General features: G+C 41.3%; 1 protein-coding gene and 1 non-coding gene across 5 annotated transcripts in view; both read right to left on the bottom strand.

The window, feature by feature from the left end:
* The window catches only part of TMCO6 (transmembrane and coiled-coil domains 6), a 155,376-nt gene that overhangs the window by 9,886 nt on the left and 120,145 nt on the right, over positions 1-25,345 (bottom strand). For all 4 annotated transcript variants that reach the window (XM_053718598.1, XM_053718596.1, XM_053718599.1 and 1 more), the window contains one exon: positions 18,106-18,273. In XM_053718598.1, the coding sequence (XP_053574573.1) occupies positions 18,106-18,273 (168 nt within the window). The remainder of the gene's footprint in view (positions 1-18,105; positions 18,274-25,345) is intronic.
* LOC128665291 (U1 spliceosomal RNA) lies at positions 19,490-19,655 on the bottom strand. Its single transcript, XR_008403062.1, has one exon. It is a non-coding gene; the product is annotated as a U1 spliceosomal RNA (small nuclear RNA).

Genomic DNA, 25,345 nt, shown 5'->3' with positions numbered 1-25,345 from the left:
ACAGATTTACGAGCTTGCAACATAGTATTAAAGGGATAGTAAACCCAAAAAATATTTTGAACTAAATCAAAACATATTTACATAATAAGTACATTTGTAATTGGTACCTTTTGTACAATTTTGTTTACATTCCTTCTAATTTCAATCTAAAAATGAATACTGCGCCAAACCCATTTTATGGGCATATTACGATGTTCTACCTAGGTAGAAACACCATGGCCGTCCACATGCGCATTAAAACAAAGGTATTGGGAACGCATGCGCAGACTCGCCCTCCTGTCTCCTGCAGTGAATTGAGCAGTCTACTAACAGGAGGCAGCAGCACAAGTTTTTGCAAGCAGGCACCGGCAAATCAGGATACTAGAGGGGCATCTGGACAGATTTTGTAAAGGCATCAACTCGGGGAGTGAAAAATATACATCTTTCCATGATTACTGCTTGAAGGGGCAGCGTCACAAAGAAACCATAGGAGGAGACAATTTAGGAGAGCACCTATGAAAGTGCATCTGTGTTTTAGACATTAAATACAGCGGTGAGTATGAGAGCTCTGTTTATTTAAGCTGTCGGGCTTATCTCCTCCCTCCCTCTTGCTGTGTTTGCATTCATGCGGAACCGGAGCCCTCACAGTCACAAATCAAGCAAAAACAGCAAGAAGGAGGAGGAAGATGAGCCTGACAGCGTAAAATAAAGTTTTTACTCACTGCTGTATTTAACGTCTGCTCTCCATAGTGCACGGCTGAAGTGGGACAGAAGCAGCTGTGAAGTCTCGCACAGCTCCCAGCTAATGTTTGTTCACTCTGCTCCAGACCACTTTCTTTTGGTAAACTTGCAGCCTGGAGCGTGGTTTATATTGTTCCCTGTCTCCTCTCAGTTTCCACTGTGAAGCTGCCCCTTCAAGCACAATGTTTTTTACTTTGCTGTGTGCTTGCTTTAACACTAAATGAAATATTAAAATTAAGAGGCCCAGCAGCTTCACCATTGGATGGGGGTGGATGCTAGATTTACATGAGCCATGCCACATTTTATGGGCAGTCGTTACCGCTCATTTCATGATCATTTAATCTTTAAAATTAAGATATGTAAAAGCTTCATTAAAAAAAAAAAAACAGTTTTATTTGATTGCATTTATAGTAGTCTTTATATTAACATATTTTAATAGGTTCAAATGGTAATCAATTTCTAACCCTTTAATTACTGAGTCAGAAAAACCTCTATGACTAAGCACTAAGCGTTCAATTTCCATACCTTCAAATTTAATGATTTGAGATCCAGATGGAAAAACGGACCTTGAGATAGAAGGTCCGGCCTTAATGGAAGTGGCCAACGTTGGCAACTGGACATCCGAACAAGATCTGCATACCAAAACCTGTGGGGCCACGCTGGAGCCACCAGCAACACAAATGATTGTTCCATGATGATTTTGGAGATCACTCTTGGAAGAAGAACTAGAGGCGGGAAGATATAAGCAGGTTGATAACACCAAGGAAGTGTCAGCGCATCCACTGCTTACGCCTGAGAATCCCTGGACAGGTATCTGGGAAGTTTCTTGTTTAGATGAGAAGCCATCAGATCTATTTCTGGAAGACCTCACATCTGAACAATCTGAGAAAACACATCCGGATGGAGAGACCACTCCCCTGGATGTAAAGTCTGACGGCTGACATAATCCACCTCCCAATTGTCTACACCTGGGATATGAACCGCAGAAATTAGACAGGAGCTGGATTCCGCCCAAACAAGTGTCCGAGATACTTCTTTCATAGCTTGGGGACTGTGAGTCCCACGATGATGATTGACATATGTCACTGTTGTGATATTGTCTGTCTGAAAACAAATGAATGGTTCTCTCTTCAACAGAGGCCAAACCTGAAGAGCTCTGAGAATTGCACAGAGTTCTAAAATATTGATTGGTAATCTCGCCTCTTGAGATTTCCAAACCCCTTGTGCTGTCAGAGATCCCCAGACAGCTCCCCAACCTGAAAGACTCGCATCTGTTGTGATCACAGTCCAGGTTGGCCGAACAAAGGAAGCCCCTTGAACTAAACGCTGGTGATTTAACCACCAAACTTCCAGAACCACCAGAAACTTTTTGGTAAATTGATCCTCCAACCATGTTTTTGAAGAAACAACACTAGTTGATTCGTGTGAGATTCTGCAGAACGTAAAGACTGAGCTAGTACCAAGATATCGTCCAAATAAGGAAACACCGCAATACCCTGATCTCTGATTACAGAGAGTAGGGCACCTAGAACCTTTGAAAAGATTGGTATTGAGGTGAGATGTGGAGCTAAATTTTGCTCTACGCTCACCTTTTTGCGGCTAATGCTGGGTTTAAAAAAACCTGTAATACCAGCATTGTCTTAAGTGAGCGGTGAGAAAAAACTGCCCGTTAGCAACGCACCCCTGTTACCGCAAAACTCGTAATCTCAGTGATAATGTCCTTGCTGAACAAAAGGCAGAATAGTCCTTATAGTCACCTTCTTGAAAGTTGGTACTCTTACATAACGATTCAAAATTTTCAGATCCAGAACTGGTCTGAATGAATAGATTTGAATAAAACCCCAGACCTTGCTCCTGAAAAGGAACTGGCATGATTACCCATGAAGACTCCAGGTCTGAAACACACTTTAGGAAAGCCTGAGCTTTTACTGGATTTGCTGGGATGTGTGAGAGAAAAAATCTTCTCACAGGAGGTCTTACTCTGAATCCTATTCGATACCCTTGAGAGACAATGCTCTGAATCCATTGATTTTGGACAGAATTTATCCAAAAACCTTAACCTGCCACCTACCAGCTGAGCTGGAATGAGGGCCGTACATTCATGCGGACTTAGGGGTTGACTTTGTTTTTTTTAAAAGGCTTGGATTTATCCCAATTTGAGGAAGGCTTTCAATTGGAAACAGAATCCTTGGGGAAGGATTAGATTTTTGTTCCTTATTTTGACGAAAGGAACGAAAACGGTTAGAAGCCTTAGATTTACCCTTAGATTTTTTATCCTGAGGCAGAAAAATTCCCTTTCCCCCAGTAACAGTTGAAATAATAGAACCCAACTGAGAACCAAATAAATTACTACCTTGGAAAGAAAAAGATAGTAATCTAGACTTAGATGTCATATCGGCATTCAAAGATTTAAAGGGACAGTCAAAACCAGAATTTTTGTTGTTTAAAAAGATAGATAATCCCTTTATTACCCATTCCCCAGTTTTGCAAAACCAACACAGTAATATTAATACACTTTTTACTTCTGTGACTAACTTGTATCTAAGCATCTTCTGACCGCCCCTAATCACAAGACTTTTAGTTATTATCTATTGACTTGCATTTTAGCCAATTAGTGCAGTGTCTGCCACTAGCCACGGGCATGCTCACAATGCTATCTATATGGCCTACATGAGCTTGCTCTCCCCTGCTGTGAAAAGTAAATAAAATAGAGGCCGCCTTCAAGGGCTTATAAATTATCATATGTGCCTTCCTAGGTTTGCTTTCAACTAGAATACCAAGATAACAAAGCAAAATTGTTGATAAAAGTAAATTGGAAAGTTGTTTAAAATTACATGCCCTATTTGAAAAATGAAAGTTTTTTTTGGACTTGACTGTCCCTTTAAGCCACAAAGCTCTTCTAGCTAAAATAGCTAAAGACATGGATCTAACATCAATTTTGATAATATCAAAAATGGCATCACAAATAAAATGATTAGCATGTTGTAGTAAGTGAACAATGCTAGACATGTCACAATCCAATTCTTGTTGCGCTAAATTCTCCAACCAAAAAGTTGATGTAGCCGCAACATCAGCCAAAGTAATTGCAGGCCTGAGAAGATAACCTGAATATAGATAGGCTTTCCTTAGATAAGATTCAAGTTTCCTATCTAAAGGATCTTTAAAAGAAGTATTATCTTCCATAGGAATAGTGGTACGTTTAGCAAGAGTAGAAATAGCCCCATTAACCTTGGGGATCTTCTCCCAAAACTCTATAGAAATTGCTGGTAAAGGATACAATTTTTTAAACCTTGAAGAAGGAATAAAAGGAGTACCTGGCTTATTCCACTCCTTAGAAATCATATCAAAAATAGCATCAGGAATAGGAAAAGTAACCACAGGAGGTTTAAAAACAGCATTTAAATGTTTACTAGTCTTAACGTCAAGAGGACTGGCTTCCTCAATATCCAAAGTAATTAACACTTTTAAATAAATAAGTAGATTTGTCAGTGTCAATATCTGAGGAAGGATCTTCTGAATCAGATAGATTCTCATCAGAGGAGGAAAATTCAGTATGTTGTTGGTCATTTGAAATTTCATCAACTTTATGAGAAGTTTTAAAAGACCTTTTACGTTTATTAGAAGGCGGGAATGCAGACAAAGCCTTCTGAATAGAATCAGTAACAAATTCTTTAAAATTCATAGGTATATCATGTACATTAAAAGTTGAAGGAACTGCAACCGGCAATGTACTATTACTGATAGATATATTGTCTGCATCTAAAAGTTTATCATGACAACTATTACAAATGACATTCGGAGATATAATTTCCACAATCTTACAACAAATGCACTTAGCTTTGGTAGAACCGATGTCAGGCAGCAAAGTTCCAGCAGATACTTCTGAGACAGGATCAGATTGTGACATCTTGTAAAATGTAAAACAACATATAAAGTAAAATGATCAATTTCCTTATATGACAGTTTCAGGAATGGAAAAAAATGCAAATAGCATAGCCCTCTGACATAGAAAAAGGCAAGAGGCAAATAGCAATGGGGTAATAAAATAATGAAAAAATTTGGCGCCAAGTATGACGCACAACGTGACTGAAATTTTTTTGGTGCCAACAACATCCAGAAATGACACACTTGCGTCACTAACGACGCAACCCTATGTAGGAACTCGGCGTCAACTACGACGCCGGAAATGACGAACTTGCGGCAACGGACGTACTTGTGCGCCAAAAATGACGCAATAAAGTCTAGCATTTGGCGCACCCGCGTCAATCTGAAAAAAAGACTAAATCCCAGGTAAGAAAAAATATTTCTTAAAAACAGAATTGATGCTTACCTGATAAATTACTTTCTCCAACGGTGTGTCCGGTCCACGGCGTCATCCATAACTTGTGGGAATATTCTCCTCCCCAACAGGAAATGGCAAAGAGCACAGCAAAAGCTGTCCATATAGTCCCTCCCAGGCTCCGCCCCCCCCAGTCATTCGACCGATGGACAGGAGAAAAAAAGGAGAAACTATTGGGTGCCGTGGTGACTGTAGTTAAAGAAAGAAATTTATCAAACCTGATTAAAAAACCAGGGCGGGCCGTGGACCGGAGACACCGTTGGAGAAAGTAATTTATCAGGTAAGCATAAATTCTGTTTTCTCCAACATTGGTGTGTCCGCTCCACGGCGTCATCCATACCTTGTGGGAACCAATACCAAAGCTTTAGGACACGGATGAAGGGAGGGAGCCAATCAGGTTACCTAAACAGAAGGCACCACGGCTTGCAAAACCTCTCCCCCAAAAATAGCCTCCGAAGAAGCAAAAGTATCAAATTTGTAGAATTTGGCAAAAGTGTGCAGAGAAGACCAAATCGCTGCCTTACATATCTGATCAACAGAAGCCTCGTTCTTGAAGGCCCATGAGGAAGCCACAGCCCTAGTAGAGTGAGCTGTGATTCGTTCAGGAGGCTGCCGTCCGGCAGTCTCGTAAGCCAATCGGATGATGCTTTTCAGCCAAAAGGAAAGAGAGGTAGCAGAAGCTTTTTTGACCTCTCCTCTTGCCAGAATAAACGACAAACAGAGAAGACGTTTGTCTGAAATCCTTTGTTGCTTCTAAATAGAACTTTAAAGCACGGACTACATCTAAATTGTGTAACAAACGTTCCTTCTTTGAAACTGGATTCAGACACAAAGAAGGCACAACTATTTCCTGGTTAATATTCTTGTTGGAAACAACTTTTGGAAGGAAACCAGGTTTAGTACGTAAAACAACCTTATCTGAATGAAACACCAGATAGGGCGGATTACACTGCAGAGCAGATAATTCAGAAACTCTTCTCGCAGAAGAAATAGCAACCAAAAACAGAACTTTCCAAGATAACAACTTGATATCTATGGAGTGTAAGGGTTCAAACGGAACCCCTTGAAGAACTGAAAGAACTAAATTTAGACTCCAGGGAGGAGTCAAAGGTCTGTAAACAGGCTTGATCCTGACCAAAGCCTGAACAAAAGCTTGAACATCTGGCACAGCTGCCAGTCGTTTGTGTAACAAGACAGATAAAGCAGAAATCTGTCCTTTTAGAGAACTCGCTGATAATCCCTTATCCAAACCTTCTTGGAGAAAGGAAAGGATCCCAGGAATTTTAATCTTACTTCATGAGAATCCCTTGGATTCACACCAACAGATATATGTTTTCCATATCTTATGATAAATCTTTCTAGTCACAGGTTTTCTGGCTTGTACCAGAGTATCTATCACAGAATCCGAAAACCCACGTTTAGATAACATCAAGCGTTCAATTTCCAAGCCGTCAGCTGGAGAGAAACTAGATTTGGATGTTCGAATGGACCTTGTACTAGAAGATCCTGTCTCAAAGGTAGCTTCCATGGTGGAGCCGATGACATATTCACCAGGTCTGCATACCAAGTCCTGCGTGGCCACGCAGGAGCTATCAAAATCACAGAGGCCTTCTCCTGTTTGATCCTGGCTACCAGCCTGGGAATGAGAGGGAACGGTGGAAACGCATAAGCTAGGTTGAAGGTCCAAGGCGCCACTAATGCATCCACTAGAGTCGCCTTGGGATCCCTGGATCTGGACCCGTAGCAAGGAACCTTGAAGTTCTGACGAGACGCCATCAGATCCATGTCTGGAATGCCCCATAATTGGGTCAATTGGGAAAATACCTCCGGGTGGAGTTCCCACTCCCCCGGATGGAAGGTCTGACGACTCAGATAATCTGCCTCCCAGTTTCCACTCCTGGGATGTGGATCGCAGATAGGTGGCAGGAGTGATCCTCCGCCCATTTGATGATTTTGGTCACCTCTCTCATCGCCAGGGAACTCCTTGTTCCCCCCTGATGATTGATGTAAGCAACAGTCGTCATGTTGTCTGATTGGAATCTTATGAATCTGGCCTTTGTTAGTTGAGGCCAAGCCCTGAGAGCATTGAATATCGCTCTCAGTTCCAGAATGTTTATCGGGAGAAGAGACACTTCCCTGGACCATAGACCCTGAGCCTTCAGGGAATCCCAGACCGCGCCCCAGCCTAATAGACTGGCGTCGGTCGTGACGATGACCCAATCTGGTCTGCGGAAGCTCATTCCCTGGGACAGGTGATCCTGGGTCAGCCACCAACGGAGTGAGTCTCTGGTCTTCTGATCTACTTGAATCACTGGAGACAAGTCTGTATAGTCCCCATTCCACTGTTTGAGCATGCACAGTTGTAATGGTCTTAGATGAATTCGAGCAAAAGGAACTATGTCCATTGCTGCAACCATCAACCCTACTACTTCCATGCACTGAGCTATGGAAGGCCGTAGAACAGAGTGAAGAACTTGACAAGCGTTTAGAAGCTTTGATTTTCTGACATCTGTCAGGAAAATCTTCATTTCTAAAGAATCTATTATTGTCCCCAAGAAGGGAACTCTTGTTGACGGAGACAGGGAACTTTTTTCTATGTTCACCTTCCACCCGTGAGATCTGAGAAAGGCCAGAACTATGTCTGTGTGAGCCTTTGCCTTTGAAAGAGACGACGCTTGTATTAGAATGTCATCCAAGTAAGGTGCCACTGCAATGCCCCTTGGTCTTAGAACCGCTAGAAGGGACCCGAGTACCTTTGTGAAAATCCTTGGAGCAGTGGCTAGCCCGAATGGGAGAGCCACAAACTGGTAATGTTTGTCCAGAAAGGCGAACCTTAGGAACTGATGATGATCTTTGTGGATAGGAATATGTAGATACGCATCCTTTAGATCCATGGTAGTCATAAATTGACCCTCCTGGATTGTAGGTAGAATCGTTCGAATAGTTTCCATTTTGAACGATGGCACTCTGAGAAATTTGTTTAGAATCTTTAAATCCAGAATTGGTCTGAAGTTTCCCTCTTTTTTTGGAACTACAAACAGATTTTATTGTTCCACAGTTGGAACTGGGTGTATCACTCCCATTTTTAACAGGTCCTCTACACAATGTAAGAATGCCTGTCTCTTTATTTGGTTTGAAGATAAACAAGAGATGTGGAACCTTCCCCTTGGGGGTAGTTCCTTGAATTCTAGAAGATAACCCTGAGAGACTATTTCTAGTGCCCAGGGATCCTGAACATCTCTTGCCCAGGCCTGAGCAAAGAGAGAGAGTCTGCCCCCTACTAGATCCGGTCCCGGATCAGGGGCTACCCCTTCATGCTGTCTTGGTAGCAGCAGCAGGTTTCTTGGCCTGTTTACCCTTGTTCCAGCCTTGCATCGGTTTCCAAGCTGGTTTGGTCTGGGAAGCATTACCCTCTTGTCTAGAGGCTGCAGAGTTGGAGGCCGGTCCGTTCCTGAAATTGCGAAAGGAACGAAAATTGGACTTATTCTTGTGGGAGGGCATGGCCCTTACCCCCAGTGATATCTGAAATAATCTCTTTCAATTCTGGCCCAAAGAGGGTCTTACCTTTGAAAGGGATATTAAGCAATTTTGTCTTGGAAGATACATCCGCTGACCAAGACTTTAGCCAGAGCACTCTGCGCGCCACAATTGCAAACCCTGAATTTTTCGCCGCTAATCTTGCTAACTGCAAAGCGGCATCTAAAATAAAGGAATTAGCTAACTTAAGTGCGTGAATTCTGTCCATAACCTCCTCATACGGAGTCTCTCTACTGAGCGACTTTTCTAGTTCTTCGAACCACAACCACGCTGCTGTAGTGACAGGAATAATACACGAAATAGGTTGAAGGAGGTAACCTTACTGTACAAAAATCTTTTTAAGCAAACCCTCCAATTTTTTATCCATAGGATCTTTGAAAGCACAATTGTCCTCAATAGGAATGGTCGTGCGTTTGGCTAGTGTAGAAACTGCCCCCTCGACCTTAGGGACTGTTTGCCATAAGTCCTTTCTGGGGTCGACCATAGGAAATAATTTCTTAAATATAGGAGGAGGGACAAAAGGTATGCCAGGCTTCTCCCACTCCTTATGCACTATGTCCGCCACCCGCTTGGGTATTGGAAAAGCGTCGGGGTGCACCGGGACCTCTAGGAACTTGTCCATCTTGCACAATTTTTCTGGGATGACCAAGTTGTCACAATCATCCAGAGTAGATAGCACCTCCTTAAGCAGTGCGCGGAGATGCTCTAATTTAAATTTAAATGTCACAACATCAGGTTCTGCCTGCTGAGAAATTCTTCCTGAATCAGAAATTTCCCCATCTGACAAAACCTCCCTCATAGCCACTTCAGATTGGTGTGAGGGTATGACAGAGCAATTATCATCAGCGCCCTCCTGCTCTACAGTGTTTAAAACAGAGCAATCGCGCTTTCTCTGAAATGCAGGCATTTTGGATAAAATATTTGCTATGGAGTTATCCATTACTGCTGTCAATTGTTGCATAGTAACAAGCATTGGCGCGCTAGAAGTACTAGGGGTCTCCTGCGTGGGCAAAACTGGTGTAGACACAGAAGGAGATGATGTAGAACTATGTCTACTCCCTTCATCTGATGAATCATCTTGGGCAACTTTACTATCTGTGGCAGTACTGTCCATACTTTGTTTGGACGCTATGGCACAATTATCACACATATTTGAAGGGGGAGACACTTTGGCTTCCATACACACAGAACATAGTCTATCTGAAGGCACAGACATGTTAAACAGGCTTAAACTTGTCAATAAAGTACAAAAACCGTTTTAAAACAAAACCGTTACTGTCTCTTTAAATTTTAAACAGGGCACACTTTATTACTGAATATGTGAAAAACTATGAAGGAATCGTTCAATTTTAACCAAAAGCATTGCACCCCAAATTTCAGGCTGTTAACCCTTAAAATGTGGAAACCGGAGCCTTTTACAGTTTTAACCCCCTTACAGTCCCAGCCCCAGCCTTTGCTGCGACTTCACCAAACCCAGGGGAGTATACGATACCAAATGAAGCCTTCTAGGAACCTTTTCAACTAATTCCAGACCCACACACATGCAGCTGCATGTATTGCTCTCAAAAGTAACTGCACAGTAATGGCGTGAAAATGAGGCTCTGCCTACTACAGAGAAGGCCCTTCCTGACTGAGAAGGTGTCTAAACCAGTGCCTGACGTAAAAAAAACGTTCCCCAAAGTTATAAAGTGTGAATTTCAACATCAAACTGTATAAAATGCCTAAATAAAGCAATCGATCTAGCCCAGAAAATGGCTTACCGATCCCCATGAGGGGAAAAATGACAGCCTTCCAGCATTACACAGTCTTGTTAGAAATATGGCTAGTCATACCTTAAGCAGAAAAGTCTGCCAACTGCTCCCCCCAACTGAAGTTATCTCATCTCAACAGTCCTGTGTGGGAACAGCAATCGATTTTAGTTACTGCTGCTAAAATCATACTCCTCTCACAAACAGAACTCTTCATCTTTTTCTGTTTCAGAGCAAATAGTACATACCAGCACTATTTTAAAATAACAAACTCTTGATAGTAGAATAAAAACTACAACTAAACACCACATACTCTTCACCATCTCCGTGGAGATGCTACTTGTTCAGAGCGGCAAAGAGAATGACTGGGGGGGCGGAGCCTGGGAGGGACTATATGGACAGCTTTTGCTGTGCTCTTTGCCATTTCCTGTTGGGGAGGAGAATATTCCCACAAGTTATGGATGACGCCGTGGACCGGACACACCAATGTTGGAGAAATGTTTATTTTCCCCAAATATGAAACTGACAGTCTGCACAAGGAAATACATGAACCGGACTCATGGCAAATATAAGTACAATACATATATTTAGAACTTTATATAAATGCATAAAGTGCCAAACCATAGCTGGGGTGTCTTAAGTAATAAAAAACATACTTACCGAAAAGACACCCATCCACATATAGCAGATAGCCAAACCAGTACTGAAACTGGTATCAGGAGAGGTAGTGGTATATGAGAGTATATCATCGATCTGAAAAGGGAGGTAGGAGATGAATCTCTACGACTGATAATAGAGAACCCATGAAATAGATCTCCCGTGAGGAAAACCATTGCATTCAATAGGTGATACTCCCTTCACATCCCTCTGACATTCGCTGTACTCTGAGAGGAATCGGGCTTCAACAATGCTGAGAAGCGCATGTCAACGTAGAAATCTTAGCACAAACTTACTTCACCACCTTCCATAGGAGGCAAAGTTTGTAAAACTGAATTATGGGTGTGGTGAGGGGTGTATTTATAGGCATTTTGAGGTTTGGGAAACTTTGCCCCTCCTGGTAGGATTGTATATCCCATACGTCACTAGCTCATGGACTCTTGCCAATTACATGAAAGAATAACAAAACAGGAAACCTAACTGAACTAGTCTCTAAACTCATAGGTTGAAACTTTTGGGAAGAAATTACAACTGTAAGTTTGTTGGCATACCGTTGTTGACAAAGTTGATATTCAATGAACAAACTGCTAATAGTGCTTTTAGGACACTTTAATAGTTTGATTCACTAATCATTACAATGAAGGACTGGGCTGTTCTCGTACTGAATGTTGAATATCTGCCCCAGAGGGTGGCTTTTCTTTTTCATTGGAGATTTTGTACAATTTATATTCTATTCTAAGAAGTAGCGCATGTTGTTGCCAGAATAAACATCTCTAAAACTCAGGATATTGTTAAAATCTACAGGCCTCAAAGACCAATTGTTTGACTTCTCTGCTGTAAGATGATACTGCTAACACACGTAGCCCTGTGTTTGGTATCCACAAACAAAACATTTAGCCTATCAAGCAATAGAACTTTGTGCACATGGCTGACTATGCTCTTACACATTTGCAATGCATATAGATTCTCACATAGCTCAAGGATTATGCAATGCCTGGAGCTAGAAGATAGAATTTGCTTGAAGCAAGACAGAAAAGACCTTTGTCAAAACTTGCCTGTAGGAAATCTAGAATTGAGTAACAAGAGACTCCCAGATTATGTAATAGGAATGTGCCAACATTCTAACAAAGCCAAGACCTAAAACTTTTCATAGTATAAATGGCTTGAGGACACCAATATTGTAAGAAGGCCAAGACTTGCAAACATTTCTTAGCCATAACTGGTTTGTGTGCATACTTAAGAGCGTTAATGGCTGGAGATATGAACCTTTTGGGCACCAAATTTAAAGATTAAATAACTAAACAATCATAACTAAAATAATCAAGCTTTTTAAAGGAAAAGGCGACGACACAGGAGGTCTGGATGCAAAGGAAGAAAAATAAATAAAATCCCTGAAAGTCTGATTAGATCTGCAAAGTTTAAAAAAAAAAATAAAGCAATGAGAATCAGACAATACTATTAAATCTTGCAATTGGGGGAAGATGTAGGCTAGGGGAAAGGCTTTTACTAAAACCACTTTGGGATGCATAGATTGGAACTTGAAGTCTGGAAGCCATAAGTTTGGTCTCTTCACTCATCAGTCTTTTTAGAGGTCTCAATACTTCAGGATATAAAACAGGGCAAATTAAGTTATACGTCTCTTAGTTGTGCACTCCTCAAAAAGGTCTTAACATGGGACTCTTTTCAGGTCGCTGTATTCATATGCTTAAGGGACACTGAACCCAAATTTTTTCTTTCGGGATTCAGATAGAGCATGAAATTTTAAGCAACTTTTTATTTGCTGCTATTATTACATTTTCTTCATTTTCTTGGTATCTTTATTTGAAATGCAAGAATGTAAGTTTAGATGCCGGCCCATTTTTGGTGAACAACCTGGGTTGTCCTTGCTGATTGGAGGATAAATTCATCCACCAATAAAAAGGTGCTATCCAGAGCCTGAACCAAAAATAAAAAGATTAGATGCCTTCTTTTTCAAATAAAGAGAGCAAGAGAATAAGAAAGATTGATAATAGGAGAAAGTTGCTTAAAATTGCATGCGCTATCTGAATCAAGGAAGAAAAAATTTGGGTTCAGTGTTCCTTTATTATTACCACAGCTGTGGGATTTGTCTTATTACACTGGTAAGCCCAACAGAGTTATAGAATATTGATAGTGAGGGATATCTCCTGGTAGACAATGTTCTCGGTTATTCTGGATTACTCCCTTTCAAAATAGACTTGTACCTCATACCACATATTAACAATTAAGGGAGGCAAAAAATGCTGTAGAGAGTGCTATGGTTTGGGGAAAATCTTTGAGACTGTCCCCAATGGAGGAGAAAATTAAGCCTAAGAAACAAATGCAACATTAAGCAAAAAGGAATTGTTCCCATTACTGCTTCCATAAAACAGATGGACATTATTTATAGGTACATGGAAGTCTCATCTTGTGAGTGTGGCTGATAGAACAGATGAGTCTATAACAATTCACAAAAAAGGACCATAGCAATGAGAAGCTGATGAATCTGTAAGGTTGGGCCTTCAACAGTGCTCAATGAGACATTATGTGGATGTGTGGGCCAATGCAAGGCTGTAGGATGGAGCTGGCACCAGAAAAACGGTCGTGGCTAGGCCAAAAGAATGGGTAAAAACTGTAAATGCTGGTGACTGAAATCAAAACGCAGAGATTGATAATTAGTGGTGTAGTGGACCAGATTCATCACTGGAAGAGTAGAGAGCAACAATTGTATTTTTGTGCCAAGGACATTAATAAACATGTTGAAAGCATCATGCCTTCCTTTTAGTGTACAACAAAAAGGTTGGAATAAAATATTTGTCCTCCCCTGTAAACAAGAAAACTTGTTTGTGAAAAGGGGGACATTCTGGGGGAACAAAGCAGATTGAGAAGAAGAGAAAAAAAAGAGAATGATTTTACAAACCATTTTTTTTAGTTAGATTAGGGCCACATTCCCTGGGAAAGCCCTACAAACCTGGCTTCAATTTTGAATCAAACAAGAGAGAGCTCAGTGATTTTAAAAAGGATCACATATGGCTAGCGACAAAAAGAAGAATCTTAAAGGGACAACTAAACACTAAATAGATTTTTTTAAGCATAGTATTGAGGTTATTCCCTGTCTACCTCTAGTCATGGGCGCCAACATGTTAAAATCTTATCTTTCACTATATTCTGTTTCTGACCTGTTTACATATGTGCAGCAACTCCTTCAGATATCTGCAGTGTGTTACCTAGGCAGCACCCATGATGAGAGGGGGATGCATGAAATGTACATAGTGTTTAGTGTCCCTTTAAGGGGAGTCAAAGTAGGTGAGAGGCAAGGACTTTGCTTCTTTTCTATGAGAAAATAAAGAATCTTACTGATTATGCTTATACAGTTGTGTGGCTAAAGAGACAGTCAACATAGAAGCTCTTGATGACAAACAATTAATAGATTACTTGTTTGGAAAAGGTAATCTTGGTTGAAAGAAGACTACTCAAGCAACTCTGTCAGATTCAAGCCAGATTTAAATAATTCTGCACACAGATGGTCAGAAGTAAGAGCCTACCATCTGAAAAACAATGTGCCTAAAGGAGGCTATAAAACCTTATGGCACTTTCCTAAAGGATGTGTTGTGCTTCATGGGACAGTGATCTCTTTTTACAGGGTTAAGATGTTAAGTTTTTTATTCTTTGGGTCCTCAGGGTTCAACTGTGTTGATAAAGCATACAGAATAGAGCTATCCCCTCCGTGGCTTGTACTGAAAGGTTAAAAGATAGCCAACAGATGAACTGTGACATTAAAACATTGAATTGGTCATATTATTTAAAGGGATATGAAACCCAAAGGTGTTCTTGCATGATTTAGACAGAGCATACAATTTCTAACAACTTTCCATTTTACTTCTATTATTTAATTTTCTTGCTACTCTTGTTATCCTTTGCTGAAAGGTTTATCTAGGTAAGCTCAGGAGCAGCAGAGAACCTAGGTGATTGTGGTTGGCTCACCCATGTGTTCAGTTAGAAACCATTGGTGCATTGCTGCTCCTTCAACAAATGATACCAAGAGAATGAAATAGATTAGATAATAGAAGTAAACTAGAAAGTTGTTTAAAATTATATGTTCTATCTGAATCATGAAAGAAAAATTTGGGGTTTAATGTCCCTTTAAAGTGAATGTAAATTTTGATGATAAAGTGCCAGGTTTTAAAAAATTCAATCAAAAACAGGGGCACTTTAATTCATCAAAATTTACATTTCACTCGTGTTGTGAAAATACTTACCTTTTAATCTTGACAGCCGCTACATCGCTTCCTCCGCCCGTCGCAAAGCCTCTTCCTGGGTCTAAATTGAGGAATCTGGCTTCCATCCAATCACGGTGTTGAATCAGACACTGTTTCCCTCGGGGGTGAAGCCATGATTGGAGGATGACCGATCCGTCATTTCTGACGTAGGAAGAGGCTTGCGACGACCGGGGGAAGCTGTAGCGGCTGTCAACATTAAAGGGTATTTTCACAACACGAGTGAAATGTAAATTTGATTAATTAAAGTGCCCCGGTTTTTAATCACATTTTTAAAAAACGGGCACTTTATCATCAAAATTTACATTCACTTTAACTTTCACCAGAATTATCTTATGATTTAAATGCCCACTGAGAAATGTAGCTGGAATCTGAAAGCTGTGTATACCGGTAAACACATTTTAAAATTATGGCACATTTATGTCCAGGAGTGGTCTGCTATTTCTATTAATGCATAACTGAGGGGGCTAAATGTGAAAAATTAAAGGAAGTGGTTCTCTGTTGTGCTCCTGAAGAAATAATGTAAAAGGACAGAGGAGAAGTGTCTTCTGGTGGCTGAGAGGCAGTATGTGACTTTATAGTGGCAAATTGAACCAATACAGAAAGCCTGGAGTTCAGTGGCAAGAGAGAGAAATGATACGATGAAGGAGATTCTTAAATAAAAAGAAAAAAAGAGTTGGAGTAGTATAATCCATTTCCCAGCTCACAAATGGAACTGAAGAACCTCAGGAAAAATTATGGACTGATATTACACCCTGTTGGGACACATAGAGCTTTTATACTGTTTTTATTAATTGTGAAATTGTTATCCCAGAACCTAACATGTAAAAGATTAGTATTTGGGTTGGCAAGGTGAGACCTTGCAGTTTATCAGAATGGAACAAGGGGGGGGGGGGTAAGAAACATCCAGATAACCAGGCACATTATGACCCTTATATATAAAACACTTATTTAAGGTGTTTTAAAAAGAGGGCACCTATAAATAAAAATCGAATATAAACACAGGAGCTAAATATGAAATAAATGAATGTACAATAAAACCAATATCAATAAAAACACAAATGAAATAAAACCAAAACGTAAAATAACAAAAGTTCTTTAAGTAGACTTCAAAATCAACAATCAGCTCAGGCTGCTCCACATATCTGAAAGATATAAAAAGTGGAGAAGGGCGCCATGTAACGTAATATTGTTTGATAAGATATGAAATGACACAAGAAAAGAAGTGCAAACTCATGGTTTCAAAATGCACCAGGATTAATGGTATAGAGAAGGCAAGTTGGCGTTCTCAGTCCCCAGCTGACTGAACTCCGGTGTACAGCTAGGGATCCTCTGATACGTCAGACACTCACTTGGTTATCAGCTTCTAGGTGCCGGAATCCTCCAATCTGAAGGGCATTCAACCGCTCAAATAGCGGAACCCAAAGCGAGGCTTCACAAAGAAAGCGATTCAGCACCAACTGCCAAGAACACCAGGAACACTAGAGGGATATGGCTGCACCTCACTGACGAGGCCCACACTAAGCCGAAACCTAAGTCTGGGGTTTTGCCATTTCTCTTGTTCAGAGAGGGATTACCTGGTATTGCGGGACTGGACTGTACTGTTTAGTCAGGTTGAGCGCTTTTCTGTTTTTATTTAAACAGATCAAGTTAGATGTCATGCTGCCTCCCGTGTGTCACACACAGCCACTAGCTCACACAACATCACTTTTGAGCATCCAAGTTTAGGTTTCTTTCTATTATATAGTTGTTTAAATATTTTTGGCATTTGGTCAGCTACTAGCCTCACTTTGTGGTATCGTTCTTCTTATGCATTATTGCATTTTTATATAGTTATGATGTATTTTATTGTTACTATTTATTTTGTGTTATTGTTTCTTTATGCATTATTGCTTTTTTTTATATATATTTTAATGTTTCCCCTAATTATTATGCATCTTTACGGTTTGATTATATATGACATGTTGGGGCCTGCTAGTATTTCATTTTCATTGGTAGTCAGTGGCATTTAAGGGAGTATATTGTATTATATATTCAGCCTGATGAAACGGCAGTTTTTTGCAGAGAAACACGTTGTTGTTTTATGCTTTCAATAAATGGTTTTTAATATATCCACTCCCTGGAAGTTTTTCAGGGCGTGTTGTCTCCCTGGGAGCCCATCTCTGCTATAAGTTTGCAGATGCTGCCTATTTCTAATATCTTCTTGTGTGAAGCCTGTTTGTCTATCTTGGTGAGGATCTGCATGGCTTGACTTGGTTATGTTCTCCCCCTGTGAAGTTGCCTCAAAGCCCCTTTTTTGTTAAGGTTCTGCACCCTGATGCGCCTCTGTTTATCTCTTTCAGAATGATGTATTGCTGACTGCTCTGGTATTTGTAGTGCTGCTTTCCCTGTTCCTGTACACCTGGAATTGAACTATTTTTGGTTTTGGGACTTCATATTTAATTCCCTCCCTTTAAAGGGTTGTTTGTATTTTGTTTTGAGCGCCTCCTTAGTATTGGGATCCTTTTTCCTTGTATTTAATTCTGTTTCTCATATGCCTCAGCAGAGAGTATTACAAAATATACTGCAAAGCAATGCAAGTTTTACTAACAAAATGACAGCGGTAAACCTTATCTACTCCACTAACAAGTCCAGATTGAACCTGCATATATGGCAAGTGGTTGCTGGAGTGTGGCCTTTGAAAAACAATTGCAGCAACCAAGGTGTTAATCTATTTGGAAAACTTTCAAACTAGGCATGAATGTTGCAACATTACGTCTCTTTAAACCAGAACATGCGTTTATCACATTCTAAAACTGGAGCACCAGCTGTCACCAAATTCCAGTCTTACCTCAGGACAGTGCCTAAACAGGATGTTTAACAGTTCCAAGCACTGGTGCGCCACCTCTGCATCAGCACTTACAAAAGTACGCACTATACTGGGAAGGATGCCCTTTTGCCTCAATTGCTGACAGTAGGCGATGCCAAGGTTTGCAATATTACACAGAACAAGGAGCACCTAAAATAAGGCAATAAAAGCGTTAAATGTAGCTTTTTCTTAACAAAATTATTAATGTACAGAATGCAAATATCTGCAAGGAAAAAAGAAATGTAATTAGTAGATCTAAAAAAGTTAATTTTTTCACAGCAAGTAAGTTAGGTATTGTTGACAGGATTCACAGTATGAGGCCTTTTTCATATGCTACAATTCTTATGGGTTACTAAAACCAAACCTGAATGTCAGGTGTCCAAATCCATTTCCCAAGGGTACTAGTTTTTATAATAGCACTGTCAAATTCTTATCTGATAGGGACAATCCTAAAACTAGGGTCTTTGGAAGAGATGTATGATAGTCTATCTAACTGGAATTGTATAAGAAACTACACAGCATTTATTCATGTTATTTAACTTTGATCTGTTTTAAAGATAATTTTTTTTTAAAAAAAATGTATGCTTACCTGAAATTATTTTCTTTCCTGGCATGGAGAGTCCACCAATCCATTCTAATTACTCGTGGCAATTCAATTCCTGGCCACCAGGAGGAGGCAAAGAACACTCAAGCAAAAGCTTTAAGTATCCTCCCACTTTTCATCATCCCCAGTCATTCAGCTGAGGAAATACGGAAAGAGAAGAGGAACACCAAGGGTATAGAGGTGTCTGAAGTTTAGGAGAAATACTAAACCGTCTTGAAATGAAACAAGGGTGGCTCGTGGACTCTCCATCCCAGAAAAGAAAATAATTTATCAGGTAAGCATCCATTTTGTTTTCTTTCCAATGGCATGGAGAGTCCACAAAGCCATTCTAATTACTAGTGGGAACCAATACCCAAGCTAAAGTACACAGAATGGAACGGGAGGGGGAAACAAGACAGGTGGACCTAGACTGAGGGCACCACCACATAAAAAACCCATTCTCCCAAAGGAAGACAAAAAATAAATAAATATATGAAACAAGAACCAAGCAGTCACCTTGCAAATTTATCCCCAGAAGCCTTTACCTTAAGGGCCCTGAAGCATAAACAGTCCTATGCTAATGAGGCGAAAAAAACTCCAGGAGGTCGAAGTCCAGCAACCTCTTAGTCCAACCCAATAACACTCCTCAACCAAAATGAAAGAGGAGCTGACATGTCCATCACCAACAAGGGCAGAGGATACCCCCTCCCCAAAGAAGTCTGGATATAAATTTATATCCACAGTCAGTGAGGAAGGGTCACAAACTTTCTACCTGAGAAGATTCAGGGGAAAGAGCACCCGCAGACCCCCACAACCATATATTGTGCACTCGAGTTTCCCACATGTGGGGAAATCTCAGATGTCAGCAGGCTCAGAGTGCAATGAACAAGCCTTGCCCTGGGAGTGCCACCTTAGATACTATGGCTAAGACTCCCCTGCCAGGAAGAATAGAAATACATCCCAATTTTGAATGAAGAACCGCCTTATCAGGATAAGGGGTTCCCATTGAAAAGAGCTAGATAAGAAAAAGGAGGATATCAAGAGAATGCATAGGCTCAAACAAAGCCCACTGCAGAACCTGAAAAACAAAAGTAAAGCTCCAAGAAGAAGCAACAGGAAAAAACACAGGAAAAAAAAAACACAGCCTTATCCTGACCCGCACCTGATAAAGAACTGAACATACGTCGGTCAGACGCTAAAGAATCTGACCCTTCAAGAAAGCAGACAGACCACCCTACACCAAACCCTCTTGCAGAAAAGACAGAATAGGGATAAATATATACTAAAAATCAGGACAATATGGATTTGAACCCTGGTCTCTCAGATCCCAGTCTTCATGGATATCTACTGTGCCATAGGCACTGTTTCTACTATGAGCTAGTATCAAGGAGACAATCCTATTCAGAAGAGTTTGTCTAGTTAAAACGAAAATAATCAAACTCTCCACAGGCAGCGTCAGAGAATCTAGATATGGGAGAAGAAAAAGACCTTGAAGTACAAGGTCGATCCTCAGCGGAAACACCCATGGGGGAGAAGATGACATCTCCACCAGGCCACTAATCTCCTTTGAAGCCAGGCTGAGGTAAATAGAAACAAAAAAGCCAGCACCTGTTCAAAACTGAATAACCCGAACAAGTAACCCACGGAGACGCTAGGGTGTAAATCAAAAAATTGACTGCAGATCCCTTGATCTGCATCTGTTAAGCTTGGAGATTTAAACGAGACGCCAACCATTCCAAATTCTGATCTTCCCCTGAAAACTATCTCCAGAGGAATAGCCCAGACCCCTGGAAGAAAAGTCTGTCTGCTTAAATAAATGATGCCAGAAAGAGACAAAAGAGAGACTCCTATCGAAGGATCCGTAATCGGCAAGGAACTCCTGGAACTTCCAAGATGGTTGCCATAAACCCACGAAGAGATGAAGCTCGAATGAAATAAGATAAACCAGAACGAACTCTGATGAGTCAATCTATCAAAATACTTCCAATTATAGGTATGGGAAACAGCACCTGTATTCTTTTGTCCTGTGGCAAGGAATAGGACTAGCCAGGTCCCAATGTACTCATGAACAAAAGTGAATTTCCAGCCTCCAGGGTATAATAAAAAAGACCTTTATTTTTCTTTCACAGGGTCCATAAACAAACGACAACGTTTCAAACCACTTACTGGTTCTTAATCATGTCTCATGATTAAGAACCAGTAAGTCATGATTAAGAACCAGTAAGTGGTTTAGACCCAGTAAGTGGTTTGAAACGTTGTCGTTTGTTTATGGACCCTGTGAAAGAAAAAACAGAATTTATGTTTACCTGATAAATTACTTTCTCCAACGGTGTGTCCGGTCCACGGCGTCATCCTTACTTGTGGGATATTCCCTTCCCCAACAGGAAATGGCAAAGAGCCCAGCAAAGCTGGTCACATGATCCCTCCTAGGCTCCGCCTTCCCCAGTCATTCAACCGACGTAAAGGAGGAATATTTGCATAGGAGAAATCATATGATACCGTGGTGACTGTAGTTAAAGAAAATAAATCATCAGACCTGATTAAAAAACCAGGGCGGGCCGTGGACCGGACACACCGTTGGAGAAAGTAATTTATCAGGTAAACATAAATTCTGTTTTCTCCAACATAGGTGTGTCCGGTCCACGGCGTCATCCTTACTTGTGGGAACCAATACCAAAGCTTTAGGACACGGATGATGGGAGGGAGAAAATCAGGTCACCTAGATGGAAGGCACCACGGTTTGCAAAACCTTTCTCCCAAAAATAGCCTCAGAAGAAGCAAAAGTATCAAATTTGTAAAATTTGGTAAAAGTGTGCAGTGAAGACCAAGTCGCTGCCTTACATATCTGATCAACAGAAGCCTCGTTCTTAAAGGCCCATGTGGAAGCCACGGCCCTAGTGGAATGAGCTGTGATTCTTTCAGGAGGCTGCCGTCCGGCAGTCTCATAAGCCAATCTGATGATGCTTTTAAGCCAAAAAGATAGAGAGGTAGAAGTTGCTTTTTGACCTCTCCTTTTACCAGAATAAACAACAAACAAGGAAGATGTTTGTCTGAAATCCTTTGTAGCATCTAAATAGAATTTTAGAGCACGGACAACGTCCAAATTGTGTAACAAACGTTCCTTCTATGAAACTGGATTCGGACACAAAGAAGGTACAACTATCTCCTGGTTAATATTTTTGTTGGAAACAACCTTCGGAAGAAAACCAGGCTCAGTACGTAAAAACCACCTTATCTGCATGGACCAGATAGGGCGGAGAACACTGCAGAGCAGATAACTCAGAAACTCTTCTAGCGGAAGAAATTGCAACCTAAAACAAAACTTTCCAAGATAATAACTTAATATCTATGGAATGTAAGGGTTCAAACGGAACCCCTTGAAGAACTGAAAGAACTAGATTAAGACTCCAGGGAAGAGTCAAAGGTCTGTAAACAGGCTTGATTCTAACCAGAGCCTGAACAAACGCTTAAACGTCTGGCACAGCTGCCAGCCTTTTGTGAAGTAAAACAGATAAAGCAGAGATCTGTCCCTTCAGAGAACTCGCAGAAAATCCTTTCTCCAAACCTTCTTGTAGAAAGGAAAGAATCTTAGGAATTTTTATCTTGTTCCATGGGAATCCTTTAGATTCACACCAACAGATATATTTTTTCCATATATTATGGTAAATTTTTCTAGTTACAGGCTTTCTAGCCTGAATAAGAGTATCTATTACAGAATCTGAAAACCCACGCTTTGATAAAATCAAGCGTTCAAACTCCAAGCAGTCAGTTGGAGGAAAACCAGATTCGGATGTTCGAATGGACCCTGAATAAGAAGGTCCTGTCTCAAAGGTAGCTTCCATGGTGGAGCCGATGACACATTCACCAGGTCTGCATACCAAGTCCTGCGTGGCCACACAGGAACTATCAAGGTCACCGAAGCCCTCTCCAGATTGATCCTGGCTACCAGCCTGGGAATGAGAGGAAACGGTGGGAATACATAAGCTAGGTTGAAGATCCAAGGTGCTACTATTGTATCCAATAGAGTCGCCTTGGGATCCCTGGATTTGGACCCGTAACAAGGGACCATGAAGTTCTGACGAGAGGCCATCAGAACCAAGTCTGGAATGCCCCATAAGAGTTATTTGGGCAAAGATTTCCAGATGGAGTTCCCACTCCCCCGGATGCTCCTCCATCGCCAGGGAACTCCTTGTTACCCCCTGATGGTTGATATATGTAACAGTCGTCATGATGACTGATTGAAACCTTATGAATTTGGCCTTTGCTAGTCGAGGCCAAGCCTTGAGAGCATTGAATATCGCTCTCAGTTCCATTATGTTTATCGGGAGAAGAGAGTCTTCCCGAAACCATAGACCCTGAGTTTTCAGGGGTTCCCAGACCGCGCCCCAGCCCACCAGACTGGCGGTGGTCGTGACAATGACCTATTCTGGTCTGCGGAAGCTCATTCCCTGTGACAGGTTGTCCAGGGTCAGCCACCAACGGAGTGAATCTCTGGTTATTTGATCTACTTGTATCGTCGGAGACAAGTCTGTATAATCCCCATTCCACTGTCTGAGCATGCCCAGGTGCAATGGTCTTAGATGAATTCGTGCAAAAGGAACTATGTCCATTGCCGCAACCATCAACCCTATTACTTCCATGGACTGCGCTATGGAAGGAAGAAGAACAGAATGAAGTACCTGACAAGAGCTTAGAAGTTTTGATTTTCTGGCCTCTGTCAGAAAAACCTTCATTTCTAAGGAAACTATTATTGTTCCCAAGAAGGGAACTCTTGTTGACGGGGACAGAGAACTTTTTTCTATGTTCACTTTCCACCTGTGAGATCTGAGAAAGGCTAGAACAATGTCCGTATGAGCCCTTGCTTTTGACAGAGACGACACTTGAATCAGGATGTCGTCCAAGTAAGGTACTACTGCAATGCCCCTTGGTCTTAGCACCGCTAGAAGGGACCCTAGTACCCTTGTGAAAATCCTTGGAGCAGTGGCTAATCCGAATGGAAGTGCCACAGGTAATGCTTGTCCAGAAAGGCGAACCTTAGGAACCGAAAATGTTCCTTGTGGATAGGAATACGTAGGTACGCATCCTTTAAGTCCACCGTGGCCATGAATTGACCTTCCTGGATGGTAGGAAGGATCGTTCGAATGGTTTCCATTTTGAATGATGAAACCCTTAGAAACTTGTTTAGAATCTTGAGATCTAAAATAGGTCTGAATGTTCCCTCTTTTTTGGGAATTATGAACAGGTTGGAGTAAAAACCCATCCCTTGTTCTCCAAATGGAACAGGATGAATCACTCCCATGCTTAACAGGTCTTCTACACAGTGTAAGAATGCCTGTTCGAAGATAATTGAGACCCGTGGAACCTTCCCCTTGGGGGTAGTTCCCTGAATTCCAGGAGATAACCTTGAGAAACTATTTCTAGCGCCCAAGGATCCTGAACATCTCTTGCCCCAGCCTGAGCAAAGAGAGAAAGTCTGCCCCCCACCAGATCCTTCCCAGATCGGGGGCCAACACTTCATGCTGTTTTGGTAGCAGTGGCAGGTGACTTGGCCTGCTTACCCTTGTTCCAGCCTTGCATCGGCCTCCAGGCTGGCTTGGTTTGAGAAGTATTACCCTCTTGCTTAGAGGGTGTAGAATTTGAGGCTGGTCCGTTTCTGCGAAAGGGACGAAAATTTGGCTTCTTTTTAGCCTTAAAAGACCTATCCAGAGGAAGGGCGTGGCCCTTTCCCCCAGTGATGTCTGAAATAATCTCTTTCAAGTCAGGGCCAAACAGTGTTTTACCCTTGAAAGGGATGTTAAGCAAAAGCGCTCTGCGCGCCACGATAGCAAACCCTGAATTATTCGCCGCTAATCTAGCTAATTGCAAAGCGGCATCTAAAATAAAAAAGAGTTAGCCAATTTAAGAGCTTGAACTCTGTCCAAAACCTCCTCGTACGAAGATTCTTTATTGAGCGACTTTTCTAGTTCTTCGAACCAGAAACACGCAGCTGTAGTGACAGGAACAATGCATGAAATTGGTTGTAGAAGGTAACCTTGCTGAACAAACATCTTTTTAAGCAAACCCTCTAACCTTTAATCCATAGGATCTTGAAAGCACAACTATCTTCTATAGGAATAGAAGTGCGTTTGTTTAGAGTAGAAACCGCCCCCTCGACCTTGGGGACTGTATGCTATAAGTCCTTTCTGGGGTCGACTATAGGAACTAATTTCTTAAATATAGGGGGAGGACAAAAGGTATGCCGGGCCTTTCCCACTCCTTATTTACTATGTCCGCCACCCGCTTGGGTATAGGAAAAACATCGGGGGGCACCGGAACCTCTAGGAACTTGTCCATCTTACCTAATTTCTCTGGAATGACCAAATTGTCACAATCATCCAGAGTAGAAAATACCTCCTTAAGTAGTGCGTGGAGATGTTGAAATTTAAATTTAAAAGTTACAATATCAGGTTCTGCTTGTTGAGAAATTTTCCCTGAATCTGAAATTTCTCCCTCAGACAAAACCTCCCTCCTGGCCCCTTCAGATAGGTGTGAGGGTATGTCAGAACAGATATCATCAGCGTCCTCTTGCTCTTCAGTGTTTAAAACAGAGCAATCACGCTTTCTCTGATAAGTAGGCATTTTGGAAAAAAATGCATGCAA

Source organism: Bombina bombina, chromosome 6, assembly GCF_027579735.1.
Source record: "Bombina bombina isolate aBomBom1 chromosome 6, aBomBom1.pri, whole genome shotgun sequence".
In the NCBI taxonomy this organism is placed as follows: domain Eukaryota; kingdom Metazoa; phylum Chordata; class Amphibia; order Anura; family Bombinatoridae; genus Bombina; species Bombina bombina.
This window is presented reverse-complemented; position numbering and strand designations above follow the sequence as displayed.